The 15,442-nt window shown below is 42.9% G+C and overlaps 1 protein-coding gene across 1 annotated transcript in view; it reads right to left on the bottom strand.

The window, feature by feature from the left end:
• The window catches only part of SH3GLB1 (SH3 domain containing GRB2 like, endophilin B1), a 184,843-nt gene that overhangs the window by 131,457 nt on the left and 37,944 nt on the right, over positions 1–15,442 (bottom strand). The window contains exon 2 of the mRNA XM_069232301.1: positions 3,561–3,702. Coding sequence (XP_069088402.1) covers positions 3,561–3,702 — 142 coding nt within the window. The remainder of the gene's footprint in view (positions 1–3,560; positions 3,703–15,442) is intronic.

Genomic DNA, 15,442 nt, shown 5'->3' with positions numbered 1-15,442 from the left:
CCGGCCGGTAACTCTAAGATGGCGGCCATCTATTGATGGCTACCATCATGTAGCCTTGCTTTACAAGAAGGAGGAGTTCTTCTTCTACTATACCTTCTCGCATATAAACGAGTCTCAGAGGCACTTGGCTTTTTGAAGCCGTTACTGAAGGTTCGACCGCCGGAGGACACACAACTTTTAAAGGTATTCAGAGACAGGAGTCAGGGGGGTTCTTTCCAGTATATATTTCACATTTTAGAAGCCATTTATAATCAGTTTTAGTTTTATCACCTCTAACTTCCCAGACGGTGTGGGCTGTTTAGCAAATCTATTTCTCCTATTTGGACCATTTTCTGAACCTTCCTTATTTTGGTTCGTTTCAGGCACCTTATATTTAGGTATTAGACTGACATTGGACTTCTACAGATATGTCTCATAAATGGAGGCATTTAATTACAGGTTAGTGAGACTCTGGATTAATCTGCATACAATACTTTGGTGCATTTTTTGATCAAGGGATACTTATGATTCCCCTTCTTACAGATTTTTCGTGAAGATGCAATGAGCTTTAGATTGACATTATCAACTTCACATAAAGATTGGCAAAAAATAAATATTCAAAGGTATATAATCCAATATATCTCTTCAGTTGTCAATATTTCCACTTGGGATTGCAGTCACAAACTAAATCATTAACTATTCACAATATCCGACTTTCGGTGATACTTTTCATAAATTCTGGTTCTTTGGAATGGAATACAACAATTATGCATGAGGTTACGTTGTTCATTGTTGTTCTTCTCACACTAGCTTGGGCTAACACTTTCTCCATCCTTTCTTTCTCCTTCCTTTTCTTCTTTTTCTTTGGCTTGTATAAATTGTTTTGTTTTTAAATGAGGATATCTAGAAGCGTGGTTTCAATTTGTTTCTTATCACATTTAATAATTGGTGACATATCTCCGTGGTATCTTGGTGCACTCTATTTTTATGACACTTATATCTTCATTACCATGTCGATATATTGTGGGATATTTAAAAAAAAAATTCTTTATCAATATTTGGGATATTGGCAGTACAATAGGTACAAACAAATAATTTAATATTTGTCTTGTCAGCCTTGATAAAGTCCCATGTTGGGATGAAACATGTGTCGGCTGAATCTGGATGAACCGGATAATTCTTTTCTCTATTGGATGAAGACAATTCTTTCTGCTTCCATATCACCAGAGTGGACCTATGATCAATTTGCTGGACTTTGTATGAATATGCTAAGGGACTAACTACTCTTATGTTGATTTGAATATATATTAGTCTAATTTCTGGTAAACAAAAAAAAAATGTCATGTATGGACAGGGTATTTGGTATGGAATTACAGTTGTATTGTCAAGTTTGAAAACACATTTTTTTCTTATTATATACTAAATGTAATGACTGTGATTTATCAATTAAAATTTCTTCTTTAACTTTTTAACTATCAATCTTTGTACTGATACCACTTTTTGTAGGAATTTATATTACGGTTCTCTTACACAACTTACTGAGTTATGACCATTTTACAATTGATAACAGAGTGCTGAGTGCTATTACTTTCTATGTGTGCTCCATTCTCATCTTCTCATAAATTTAATTTGCTTGTACAAGCTCGCTTGTGCCGACATACATGCTTGACAACAGGCATGTTTTGAATGTATGAGCACCTATACAATACTCAGTATTATAGGAATGTGCGGCAAACCTTAGGTTTCTGTTGTCAATTTCTTGTAATTAAAACCCTAAGGTAGGCCCTGTACAACCCAGAGGGCAGGGTGCATTGCATTTAAAAGACAGGGCATGTACTTTTAAGTTTTGCATGTCCTGATAGCATAGGGATTACCTTATGATATCTTATGAGTGCAATTCACAAACTGGAAAAGATAAGAGTTTTGAGTTTGGTGTCTCTGGAATCACAATTTAAAATTGCAACTTATGTTGAAGTTGGATTTTAAATGGTAATTCTGAAAATGCCACTTTTAGAAAGTTGCCATTTTCCTAGCCATTTGGTGCCTACTGCCGGTCTCTGATCACTTATCTGGGATGAGTGACATCTGGGCTTTGTGTATTCTGCCTACACAGCCACACACAATGGGAGCTTAGGCGTGACGATGGGCCATCCACATCCTGATGGGCCATCCTGGGCATGATGGGAGGGAGGAGATGGGCACAGCTGGAATAGGATGTGTCCTGTTCCCACAAAAAGAATCCCCTGTAGTACGGCTGCATCCAGGCAGGAAAGGCAGAACCTCTTTGTACTTCAAAGGCCTGTCTTTGAAGTCTCTCCCACTTCAAAGGCCAAACTGGGTATAAGTGCTGGACCACCAAGACCGTACACTTCTGAACCTGTGGATACTCTGCCAGGGAGAAAGACTGCTTTACTGCTACAAAGACTGCCATTCAGCTGGATTGCTACTCTACTAGACTCCTGCTCTGCTGAACTGCTGCTCTCTGCCTGGGAGTGGGAAGGACTGGACCTGCATCTCTCCAACCCAGAGTGAAGTGACTCCAAGGGCCAGCTGATTGGTCTCCTGATGAAGTCTCAGGGTCATAAAAGATTTTTAATCCATCTATACCTAGACTTTGCCATCCGTGAGTCTACCCTGCCAAGTGGTGCTACCACAGCCCTGAAATGGGCTTAAAGTGTTTGCTGCAGCTGAAACGCCACATCGCCACCACCCGGATCGGAATCAGCGCACTGACCCTGTTGAGAGGATCGAAACTGGTGCACTGGCCCCTTTCCGTGGAGAGTCTACGAATCATCTCTCCAGCGCGGAAGAGACTTGGCGCATCATCTTCAAAACTGCCGCATCTTGGACTCAACGCATTTCCGCTGTTGTTTGGAGACAATCAATACATCTTCATTACATGGGAAGGATCTATGCATCGCTACCACTGAAGGGATCAACACCGATGCATTGCTTCAGCCTACTACCCACATCTCCGACGTCGACACAACCAGGATGAAGGTTCTTTTGTTCAGCAGGCCCAACGGAGTCACCATAGCCGGCCCATGCCTCATCGTGTTGTCCTAAACTTTGGACTTTGTCTTAGTCCAGTCTGAACATATATCCTCGTTTGGCGCTTTCGTTTCCAAGCGCTATTTTACGGTTTATTCTTTAAAAATTCCTCCTAAGTTCTACTAATTGGATTTTTAGTGTTTTGATCTTGTAATGTTCATTAAATTGAGCTATATTTTTTTAATCAGGTGTGGTATCTTTTGTGTGTGGTGTTTTCCATGTTTTACTGTTTGAAGTGTTGCACAAATACTTTATACATTGCCAGTTAAGTTACGCCTGACTGCTCTGTGGAACGCTACCAGGGGGAGAGCACAGGTTAATTTAGAGTGTGTTGATGACTTACTCTGACTAGGATTGTGGTTCCTGCTTGACAAAGGTGCATACCTCTGTCAACCTGAACCCCAATTTGCAACAGGCAACGCTCAACATTCATGAACAGGCAATTCAATTTCATAGGTTGAATGTATCACATATAGAGATGTGACAAGCATACGTTTAAGCTGGAGAGCAAAAACAAGCATCCAACTTACTTGGGTTTGGCTGTAGTAACACTTCTGTCTGCTTCATGATTTTTTCTGTCCACTGTTTAGTACACTCTGCCTTGCTCAAAAGATTCTCAAGGTGAGCATCCAATTCAGTCTTCTCAGCCTGCCCAAGCTTTTCCTCGGTGAACTGTCAAATTACAGATAACTGTGTATCAGCATCATAAATTAGGAGTGCAGCAAACATATGGATTATTGGGAAATCACATGCAATGGGTACAAATTTCAATGGTGGCAAGTAAAGTGTGTGGATTGTAAACATAATAGATCAAGTTTGTATTTACATCATCTGAATTCTGCCATGAGGTAGGTATACTCACTACTACTTAAAAAGAAACCAAGACATTTTCCTTGAAAAGAAAATTTAGGCAAGGTGATTTGAAGGGAAAATACTCAACCATAATCATTTGCAATCAATACATTATTCTGTTTAAAGAACATATTGGGCAAATATTAGATTTCACAAACTGTTAGGTCTGTTGAATGGACGATATCAGATTTTTAAAGCATACGTTTTTGGTAACAGTATTTTGAATTTTAGTAGTTTCTTAGACATTGGCAATTTCAAGGAGAACCCAAACATGAAAAACGTAAAATTTGCTAATTAAAGCTACAAAACTCCCTTGCGTTCTCCTGGTACTTTGAAGTGAAAGGGAGGTGTTATGTGAAAGTTGAGCTTCTCAGCTTTGAAGTGACACATCCCTTTTAGCACAATTCCTTGGAAGCATGGAGAATAGGGCTTTTTCTGTCCCTTCAGCACTACCAGGGACACAAGGAAGTAGTTTCCTGGGTGCCAAGTTGCCAATGACATGATCGCATCACCAACACAATTGTGTCAATGGCAAGAGAGTCTCATCCCCCCTGGGCTGCAGTGTGAAGGTCTCTAGCCTCGACGCATGGGGGAGGAGGGAGGGTGACAAGACGGGGACACCGGAGCAGCACACAACACAGCAGCAGTTGATATTGTGTTGGCCTATGGGTGTGACCTCCACATCCATTGCACCCGACCATGAGAGCTATGGGCATGGAGGTCAAATCAAATGTAATCAAACTAAATATTTACATCTTACTTCTCAAACTCTATGAAAGTATTCCAGTAAGCCTCTCAAAAAGGATGCACAAAATAATAAGCAGAGGTACACCTTAGCATCAAAAATTGGGCTAATTAATTGGGGTAGGGTGACCCCTACCAACTCAAAAAATCCAATCTAATCAGGCCAAAACAAATGTCCTATAGAATGACTGCTCAGTCACTGCTAGCTTTGGCAGAAGCGACAGGCGGTCCAGAGAGAAGTGGATGCTATATTTAAGCAGCACTAACAAGTTTAAACTAAAAACCACAACACAATTAAAAAAAAAAATGAGAAAAAACAAATGAGCAAATAACACCAAAATCATTAAAACTGGATAAGGGGAACTGGACATGTGAATTTTAAAATTTTTAGCGAAAAGAATGACTCGAAAACGTAAAGCACTATCAAATCAGCAGGTCACTGTGGATTGGGATCTAAATGAGATTTCAGACATACTATAAGGGATCAGGTAATACACCAAGCAAGTAGTTCCGGTCAAGGATTTTGCATTCAAACTTGGTATCGGAAACAGGAGGCAAAATACTTCAGAGGTTCATGTCCAAGGCTGAGGCTGGCAAGGAGCGTAGATATCGTGTAAATCATCCCTGTGCTCCCACTCAAGCCTAAGATTTTGGTGTCAAAAGCTCAAAGAGGGTCAAAGCTAGAGTTCATCGCTGCCGAGGTCTCTCGGGTTTATTTGCTACCTCACCCCATCCAAGGTCACTAGTTGTTGAAAATATTTCTGCCTTCTGTGGTCCAAAGGCCAGGCTATTCCTCAGTCAGGGAAAGTAATAAACGGTAGCAAGGGCTCTAGAGGTGTGAGGAGTAGCAGGCCAAAGTACATTCTTAAATACTTATTTGTTCACCACAATTATATATTTAAAAAAAAAAAAAAAAAGAAAACAAAAAAAAAGAAAATCAGTTTTCTCTATTAAACCAGATTTTTTAAATCAAGGGTAAAATAACTTTAAATTGTTTTTTATTGTGTTCCCAAGCAAAGATACAAAAAGTATTTCAATCACAATCACACCGAGACCAGTCTTATGAATATTGCATCTGAACCTGCACAGTGGGAACAGCTTTTAAGCCGTCAGTCATTCTGTGGGAACCCTTTTTCAAATCTATAGTGTGTCACTTTATATAGCAAGAGTCCTGCCCTGTGGCTTACAAGGCACACAGTCTGGGTGACATACTAAATATAATGAAAATGTCACTTACCCAGTGTACATCTGTTCGTGGCATCAGTCGCTGTAGATTCGCATGTTTTGCAATAGCTCGCCATCTGGTGTTGGGCCGGAGTGTTACAAGTTGTTTTTCTTCGAAGAAGTCTTTCGAGTCACGGGACCGAGTGACTCCTCCTTTTGTCTCCATTGCGCATGGGCGTCGACTCCATCTTCGATTGTTTTTCCCCGCAGAGGGTGAGGTAGGAGTTGAATTGTAGTAATAGTGCCCATGCAATGGAGTGACTAAGTATGTACCTATTTAAGGTTGAGATGATACATATACAAATAGTTGAAGTTAACTTCCAAACTGCTACAGGCTCCCGGGGAGGCGGGTGGGCACATGCGAATCTACAGCGACTGATGCCACGAACAGATGTACACTGGGTAAGTGACATTTTCAGTTTGATGGCATCTGTCGCTGTAGATACGCATGTTTTGCATAGACTAGTAAGCAGTTATCTCCCCAAAAGCGGTGGCTCAGCCTGTAGGAGTGGAAGTAGTTTGAAATAATGTTCTTAATACGGCTTGACCTACTGTGGCTTGTTGTGCGGATAACACATCTACACAGTAGTGCTTGGTGAATGTGTGAGGCGTAGACCATGTGGCTGCCTTACATATTTCTTGCATTGGGATGTTTCCTAGAAAGGCCATGGTAGCACCCTTCTTTCTGGTTGAGTGTGCCCTTGGTGTAATGGGCAGCTGTCGTTTAGCTTTAAGGTAGCAGATTTGGATGCATTTAACTATCCATCTGGCTATACCTTGTTTTGATATTGGGTTTCCTGCATGAGGTTTTTGAAATGCAATAAATAGTTGTTTAGTCTTTCTGATGTTCTTTGTTCTGTCAATGTAATACATTAATGCTCTTTTGACATCTAATGTATGTAGTGCCCTTTCAGCTACGGTATCTGGCTGTGGAAAGAACACTGGAAGTTCCACTGTTTGATTTAGATGGAACGGTGAAATAACCTTTGGCAAAAATGTAGGATTAGTCCTTAGGACGACCTTATTCTTGTGTAGTTGTATAAAAGGTTCTTGTATTGTAAACGCCTGAATCTCGCTTACTCTTCTTAGGGAAGTAATGGCAATGAGAAATGCAACCTTCCAGGTTAGGAACTGTATTTCGCAGGAGTGCATGGGTTCAAAAGGTGGACCCATAAGTCTAGTTAGGACAACATTTAGGTTCCATGAAGGAACAGGTGGTGTTCTTGGTGGTATAATTCTCCTAAGGCCCTCCATGAATGCTTTAATGACTGGTATCTTATATAGGGAAGTTGAATAGGTAGTCTGCAGGTATGCAGATATTGCTGCAAGGTGTATTTTAATGGAAGAGAAAGCCAGGTTAGATTTTTGTAAGTGAAGCAAGTAGCCCACTACATGTTCTGGAGTTGTGTGTAAAGGTTGTATTTGATTAATATGGCAGTAGCAAACAAACCTCTTCCATTTACTTGCATAGCAGTGCCTGGTGGATGGCCTTCTGGCTTGCTTTATGACTTCTATACATTCTTGGGTAAGTTGTAAGTGCCCGAATTCTAGGATCTCAGGAGCCAGATTGCTAGATTCAGCGATGCTGGATCTGGGTGTCTGATCTTTTGGTTGTGTTGTGTCAACAGATCTGGCCTGTTGGGCAATTTGATGTAGGGTACTACTGATAGGTCTAGCAGCGTTGTGTACCAGGGTTGCCTTGCCCAAGTTGGTGCTATCAATATGAGTTTGAGTTTGTTTTGACTGAGTTTGTTTACCAGGTAAGGAAGGAGAGGAAGAGGAGGAAAAGCGTAAGCAAATATCCCTGACCAGTTCATCCATAGGGCATTGCCTAGGGACTGTTTGTGTGGGTATCTGGATGCGAAGTTTTGGCATTTTGCGTTCTCCTTCGTCGCAAACAAGTCTATTTGAGGTGTTCCCCAGAGTTTGAAATAGGTGTTCAGAATTTGGGGGTGAATTTCCCATTCGTGGACCTGTTGGTGATCTCGAGAGAGGTTGTCTGCGAGTTGATTTTGGATCCCTGGTATAAATTGTGCTATTAGGCGAATTTGGTTGTGAATTGCCCAACGCCAAATTTTTTGTGCTAGCAGGCTTAACTGCGTGGAGTGTGTCCCCCCTTGCTTGTTTAGATAATACATTGTTGTCATGTTGTCTGTCTTGACGAGAATGTATTTGTGAACTATTATTGGTTGGAAAGTTTTTAGTGCTTGAAAAACTGCTAGTAGTTCTAGGTGATTTATATGCAGTTTTGTTTGATGTACGTTCCATTGTCCTTGTATGCTGTGTTGATCGAGGTGTGCTCCCCACCCTGTCATGGAAGCATCTGTTGTTATTACGTATTGTGGCACTGGGTCTTGGAAAGGCCTCCCCTTGTTTAAATTTATGTTGTTCCACCACAGAAGCGAGAGGTAAGTTTGGCGGTCTATTAACACCAGATCTAGAAGATGACCCTGTGCTTGAGACCACTGTGATGCTAGGCACTGTTGTAAGGGCCTCATGTGCAGTCTTGCGTTTGGGACAATGGCTATGCATGAAGACATCATGCCTAGGAGTTGTAATATCATCTTTGCTTGTATCTTTTGTGTTGGATACATGCGTTGTATGATGGTGTTGAAATTTTGAATTCTTTGGGGACTTGGAGTGGCTACTCCTTTTGTTGTGTCTATTATGGCTCCTAGGTATTGTTGTACCTTGCACGGCAGAATGTTGGATTTCGTGAAGTTGACGGTGAACCCTAGTTTGAAGAGGGTTTGTATGATCTGATTTGTGTGATTTGAGCACTCTACTAACGAATGGGCCTTGATTAGCCAGTCGTCTAGATATGGGAACACATGTATTTGCTGCCTTCTGATGTGTGCAGCGACTACCGCTAGACATTTGGTAAAGACTCTTGGTGCGGTTGTTGATCCGAAAGGCAGTACCTTGAATTGGTAATGTATTCCTTTGAATACAAACCTTAGGTATTTCCTGTGCGATGGGTGTATTGGTATATGGAAATACGCGTCCTTGAGGTCTAAAGTTGACATGTAGTCGTGTAGTTTTAGCAATGGTAATACTTCTTGTAGTGTGACCATGTGAAAGTGGTCTGATTTGATGAATGTGTTCACTATTCTGAGGTCTAGGATTGGTCTCAGCGTTTTGTCCTTCTTTGGTATCAGAAAGTACAGTGAGTAAACTCCTGTGTTTATTTGTGTGTTTGGCACTAATTCGATTGCATTCTTTTGCAATAGTGCCTGCACTTCTATCTCCAGGAGATTGGAATGATGTTTTGTCAAATTTTGTGCTTTTGGTGGTATGTTTGGAGGGAATTGTAGAAATTCTATGCAATAACCATGTTGGATAATTGCTAGAACCCAAGTGTCTGTAGTGATTTCCTCCCATGCTTTGTAATAATGACTTATTCTTCCCCCCACTGGTGTTGTGTGGAGGGGGTGAGTGACTTGTGAGTCACTGCTTAGTAGTAGGGGTTTTGGGGCTTTGAAATTTTCCTCTATTCCTAGGGAATTGCCCTCCTCTATATTGTCCCCGAAAACCTCCTCTGTACTGTCCCTGGTAACTGGACGGTGTTGCCTGTGAGGTGCTGGCTTGTGTGCTTTGACCCCGAAACCCCCCTCTAAAGGGTGTTTTACGGAATGTGCTGTAATTCCCTCTGCTCTGCGGGGAGTAGAGTGCGCCCATGGCTTTAGCAGTGTCCGTGTCTTTTTTGAGTTTCTCAATCGCTGTGTCCACTTCTGGACCGAACAGTTCTTTTTCGTTAAAAGGCATATTGAGAACTGCTTGCTGAATCTCTGGTTTAAATCCAGACGTTCGGAGCCATGCATGTCTTCTGATAGTTACAGATGTATTAATTGTCCGTGCAGCTGTATCTGCAGCGTCCATGGAGGAGCGGATTTGGTTGTTGGAAATGGTCTGTCCCTCCTCAACCACTTGTTTTGCCCTATTTTGTAGGTCCTTGGGCAGATGGTCAATGAGATGTTGCATCTCATCCCAATGGGCTCTGTCATAGCGCGCAAGTAGTGCCTGGGAGTTAGCGATGCGCCACTGGTTTGCAGCTTGTGCTGCGACTCTTTTACCAGCTGCATCGAACTTGCGGCTTTCTTTATCTGGGGGTGGTGCATCTCCAGATGTGTGGGAGTTGGCCCTTTTCCTAGCTGCTCCTACAACGACAGAGTCTGGTGGCAGCTGTGTAGTGATGAAAGCCGGGTCTGTAGGAGGAACCTTATACTTTTTTTCCACTCTTGGTGTGATTGCCCTACTTTTGACCGGCTCCTTAAAGATTTCTTTTGCGTGCCGGAGCATACCAGGGAGCATAGGCAGGCTTTGGTAGGAGCTGTGGGTGGAGGAGAGTGTGTTGAATAAAAAGTCATCCTCGACCTGTTCTGAGTGGAGGCTTACATTGTGAAATTGTGCTGCTCTAGCCACCACTTGAGAATACGCAGTGCTGTCCTCTGGTGGAGATGGCTTCGTAGGGTATGCCTCCGGACTGTTATCTGACACTGGGGCGTCGTATAAGTCCCATGCGTCTTGATCTTGGTCACCCTTGCTCATGGTGGTGTGAGCTGGTGAATGTGATGGAGTTTGTGCTGGTGAGACGTTAATCACAGGTGGAGGAGAGGGTGGTGGGGTAACTTTTTTCACCACTTTTGTTTGTGGTGTTTGTTCAGTTTGGAACTCCAATCTTCTCTTTCTTCTAATAGGGGGAAGGGTGCTTATTTTTCCCTGTCCCCTGCTGTATGAAAATACGCTTTTGCGTATGGTCTACATCCGCTGAGTGTAGTTCTTCCTCAAACCTATGCTTTTGCATTTGGGAGGTTAGCGAGTGCTCTTCTGTATAAGAGCCTGAAACTGGGTCGGTTGCAGTTTGTTTCGGCACCGAAACCCTGTCTGCATCTTTTTTCGGCTCCGAGGTGACTTTTTTCTTTTTCGGGGCCGAAACCTCTCGGCGTCGATCTTCTTCGGTGCCGCTGTCTCGGCGTCGAGCCGTGGCCACACCGGTATCTCGGTGTCGATGCTGGTCTCCAGCACTTTCTCGGTCCCGAGAAGGCTGCGTGCCGGTGTCTCGACCGGAGTCGGACAATCTCGGCACTGTTTGGGCCTTTTTCGGTGCCGACGGTCGGTCACCGAATTTATGGGTCGAGCCATGGCCTGATGGCAGTGGCGTCCCCTGGGCCTTGTAAATCTTCTTTTGAGTGGTTTTCGACGTCCTACTCACAGTTTGTGTATCGTCTAATCCTTCGGAGTCCGATTCTTGGATCGAAAAGGATCCCTCCTCTTCTTGTTCCTCGAACTCCCGGTGGGCTGTCGGCGCGGACGCCATCTGAAGTCTTCTGGCTCGACGGTCTCGGAGAGTTTTTCGGGACCGGAACGCACGACAGGCCTCGCAGGTGTCTTCGCTGTGCTCAGGTGACAGGCACAGGTTGCAGACCAAGTGTTGGTCTGTATAGGGGTATTTATTGTGGCATTTGGGACAGAAACGGAACGGGGTCCGTTCCATCGGCGTTCTTCTGTACGCGGTCGGGCCGACCAGGCCCCGACGGGGGATCGAAAAAATTACCCCGAAGGGCACCGGAGCTCTTCGATCTTAGACGCGGTGTTGAATCTAACTACGCCGACCCCGAACGCAACAATACCGACGAAAATCTTCTGAAATTAGCTATTTTTCCGTTCCGAAACTCGGAGCGACAGGAACACGTCCGAACCCGATGGCGGAAAAAAAACAATCGAAGATGGAGTCGACGCCCATGCGCAATGGAGACAAAAGGAGGAGTCACTCGGTCCCGTGACTCGAAAGACTTCTTCGAAGAAAAACAACTTGTAACACTCCGGCCCAACACCAGATGGCGAGCTATTGCAAAACATGCGTATCTACAGCGACAGATGCCATCGAACATATAGTTTATCTTAGATGCCAAGGCACTTGCCTTTAAACAGCAGCTCAGCAAGGCACAATGGCGCTCTGGGTGGCCATATAGTTTTGTCAAACAAGTGGGCGGTGTGATTATACTCTACTGCCCACATCAAACATTCAACTTCTATGCGATGGATGCATGCCCTGGGCCATTAACTATGGCCTTGTAGGAAAGGTAGTAACACAAGCTCTGCCTCACACAGACAAGGGGCAAACCCAGGCACAACACTCAAGCAATTTTTACATAGGCTGACGGACCCTGAGATGGCAGATGACCTGCACTTGTTCTGCTGATGCTCCACACATCCAAAAGGATAAACATATTCTAAGGACAGATAGAGGAGACTGCTCCATAAGGAGACAGGTTTTCTTGCCCATACCTCAGAGTGACAGTACCTTATGTCTCACTGCCCTGCGGGAAGGCAGAAATTACATTTTACAAGCATCAAACATGAGAGGTTAATCAGTGTGCCAAGTCATGATATGCCACAAGTACTTAGAGACCCAGTAAGGAGTTTTCCCACAGATGAAACAGACTCTACCCCACTGCCTTATTCTGCTTTTACTAACTTTTAGTAATGTTAACGAGGTCCTGGGGGCAGCAGGCACACATTTTAAAGGGAATGACGATCAGGCTGGCCCCTATCGACCAACAAAGCCTATTGTTGTTTGCGAGCAACATTGAAATCATTATAACACACTTTTCAGGAGAGTTGTGACATGAGTCTCCTGAACAAGGAAATGTTCTGCATAAACCATAATGATAAAATGAGAGAAGGTTATTAACGGAAACAGCACCATGGGCTACACTGATCTCTTAGACACCTTGCAAAGTGGGCCTGTAAGGTGTAACTCTTCTTACTCTGGTATGCTATTGATTTTGGATAGGAGCATGACAGTTTCCACCTGAATTCTCTTCGACTAATATTTTTTTTCTGACAGCCATGACAAACCCCTGACAAAAGAAAGTGCTGTTCTCATTTAAGTCCAACAGCTTTAGAGATGCAGAGGACACCATGATTTTCTTTCTCTAATTTCATACATGTATTATTGCTGACTGTTCTCATATGATTGTCTGCAGTGTCCACAAACACATTACCTTCGGTGCCACCACAGCTAAAAAGCTTTTTGAGAAGCAGTTGTATGCAAACGTTCCACGTCTTGCTTAAACCACAGGAAACTGTAGCATCACCTCCATGCAAAGAAAAACTGAGCCAGTATGGCATGGAGTCGTAGTGCCTCAATGATTCTTTGAACGGAAAACGCTAATCAAGCAGGGGGCCAAACTGGCACAGTATGCATAGAAAGATTTTCAGCTATTACTATAAAATATAGACCTGGATCTCCTCACAAGTTGTGCTATGTCAGAGGTGCCCCAGGCTAGGTTCCTCAGCAGCAGGTGTAATACAGACACTTCTATTACTGATCAAGCACTGCCAAAACCCTAGAAAATGCTGCCGGGATGAGCTGGCATGACAGGAGCAAACTCAGACCAGACACAACCAGATTAGACTGGAAACACCAAGGTATCAGTGTTCACCAAATACTATGTCTACGCTTTTTAATTTCTTTTGGCAGATTGCTGCACATGGTAAACCTGATATTTAAAAATGCAGATTATTCATAAATACCTCTGATATTAGAAGCTATATCAAATGTATACATCACAGAAAATCTTATAGAGAAGAAAGCTTAAAACAGTAAGACCACTGCTGATTATTGGAGGAAGCAGTTACACACAAAACACATGACGATCATACTAAAGAGTGGGTACCTACTTAATGCTTTCTCTTAAACATAACCTACTAATTAGAGAGTAACTGGTACCTGGGCAGTGACTCGAGAGGAAGTTAATTTACATCTAAAATTAAACGCTTATTAAATTTATATCAGAAAAATGCAGTGAAACGTAGGGATTTACATTCATCACCCCATAGAAGTACAATAGATCTACTAGATACTTACATTTAAGTAATTAATCAAAAAATGCCATTTCATACGTATGTGTCTGGCAGGCCTTTAAGTGAGTTGATAAAAGCGTGGCGGTGTCTCTAAAAGGGGTGGGTTCTAAATAACTAAGGATGTGGCTTACACATGTCATCTACGTTCATGCAATTCCCATAGTGTGCCTCCCGACCAGTCTTTTAGTGCCTATCTGAGTCTTCTGAAATTGGATTCCTGATATACAACACAACAACTGAAATACACCTGTAAATAGTCGGGACAATTGGTTGCGTCAATGGTTGTTTAAAATAAATGAGTAACAACAATGACTGTTGCAAATAATTTATAATGAAACTGTTTCAATTCTGAAAATGCAGGACTGTGAATTAAACATTACGGAGGCCTGTGGAAGCAGTAGTGGTCTAGAGTGTCTCACTCGCACACTCCTGATATTTTCACTGTTAGGCATGTACAGTCTTTTTCTACCCACATTTCCTCCAACTGCATATCTTGTGCCTCATTTTTCATCTTCAGCACACTTTTTTCCGCTGTCTCCTGAATGCGCTTCCTTACATTTCCCTGACTTCACTCCCCCACCCCCAGGACACAATGCACCCACTCACCTGTAAGCACTGCATTTATTTTTATTTTTGCCCTAGTCAATATTTTATTAACTGTGTACCACTTTCACACATTTGAACAGAATCCCAATTACAACTGGAGTATGTGACCATTATTCTGTATTCTCTATGCAGAGAGGCCAACAATTGGATGACCTTGTATTCTGAATACATTTGTGCCCCACTGGCACATGAGAAACTTGAACTGCTTTCAGACTCAACTCCAGAGCTCTCAATCATGGCCTTTATAAACACCTAGAGGCGACTCAGCTTAGAATATGCACCATGCTACATGTACAAAATACAGAAACACATCCTTGAAATAGCCAACAACATTATTGAATGCAAGATTAAGTAAAACGTGAAATAAAAACAGGAACTAAATTGGTGATATGGATTATCTTGCTGTTTTTTTTTTTTTTTTAACATTAATCGTTTAGAAATCGAAAAGCAATTTTTGCCATAAAAGTTAAGGACATGAAGACAGTGCCCCACAGAAACCTGGTTAACCAGTTTTATACGGAGGACAGCTCTGTGCCGTCCTTCACACCAGTCCTCATGTGCAGAGGACAGCTGCAGGCCGTCCTTGCACAAGAGGCAGGAAATCGCTCTGGTGCAAGCATCAGAGGGATTTACTTTTACTGGACTCAGTCTCTGGAGCTGTAGAAGCTGGGTTTTTTGTTTCCTGAAATAATGATCAGCAGTTATGGGCGCTGATGTAATTTCAGAGAAAACGAAAGGGAAATGAGTTGATCGGTTTCTTTCACTGCATTGGTGCTCGGAGGGCTAGCTCAGCCCTCCAAGCACTGATTTAGACATGAGAGGTATCAGTGGAAAGAAGGGAAATCTCCAAGGAGGGATCCACCCACTTAATCACCAGGGACAATGTTTTTAGAGGTTAGGTGCCACTTCCAAAGGTCTAGTGCTACCCCTCCTCCAGGCCCCAAAAGTCTTTCTTCCTCCCCCGCATTCCTTCCCAACACATTGAAGGTTACCTTCAATCTGTCCCGGGGGAAGGGGCAGAAATCCCATTAGATACCAGGGATTCTTTTTATTTTGCTTAAAAGCCTCAGCAGTTTTAGCCTATTAGACCGACAGAGAGTATTTGTTTTCTTTTGAA

The sequence above is a fragment of the Pleurodeles waltl genome, chromosome 4_2 (assembly GCF_031143425.1).
Source record: "Pleurodeles waltl isolate 20211129_DDA chromosome 4_2, aPleWal1.hap1.20221129, whole genome shotgun sequence".
NCBI lineage: Eukaryota > Metazoa > Chordata > Amphibia > Caudata > Salamandridae > Pleurodeles > Pleurodeles waltl.
The sequence above is the reverse complement of the archived record's forward strand: the minus strand, read 5'-3'. Positions and strand labels throughout refer to the sequence as shown.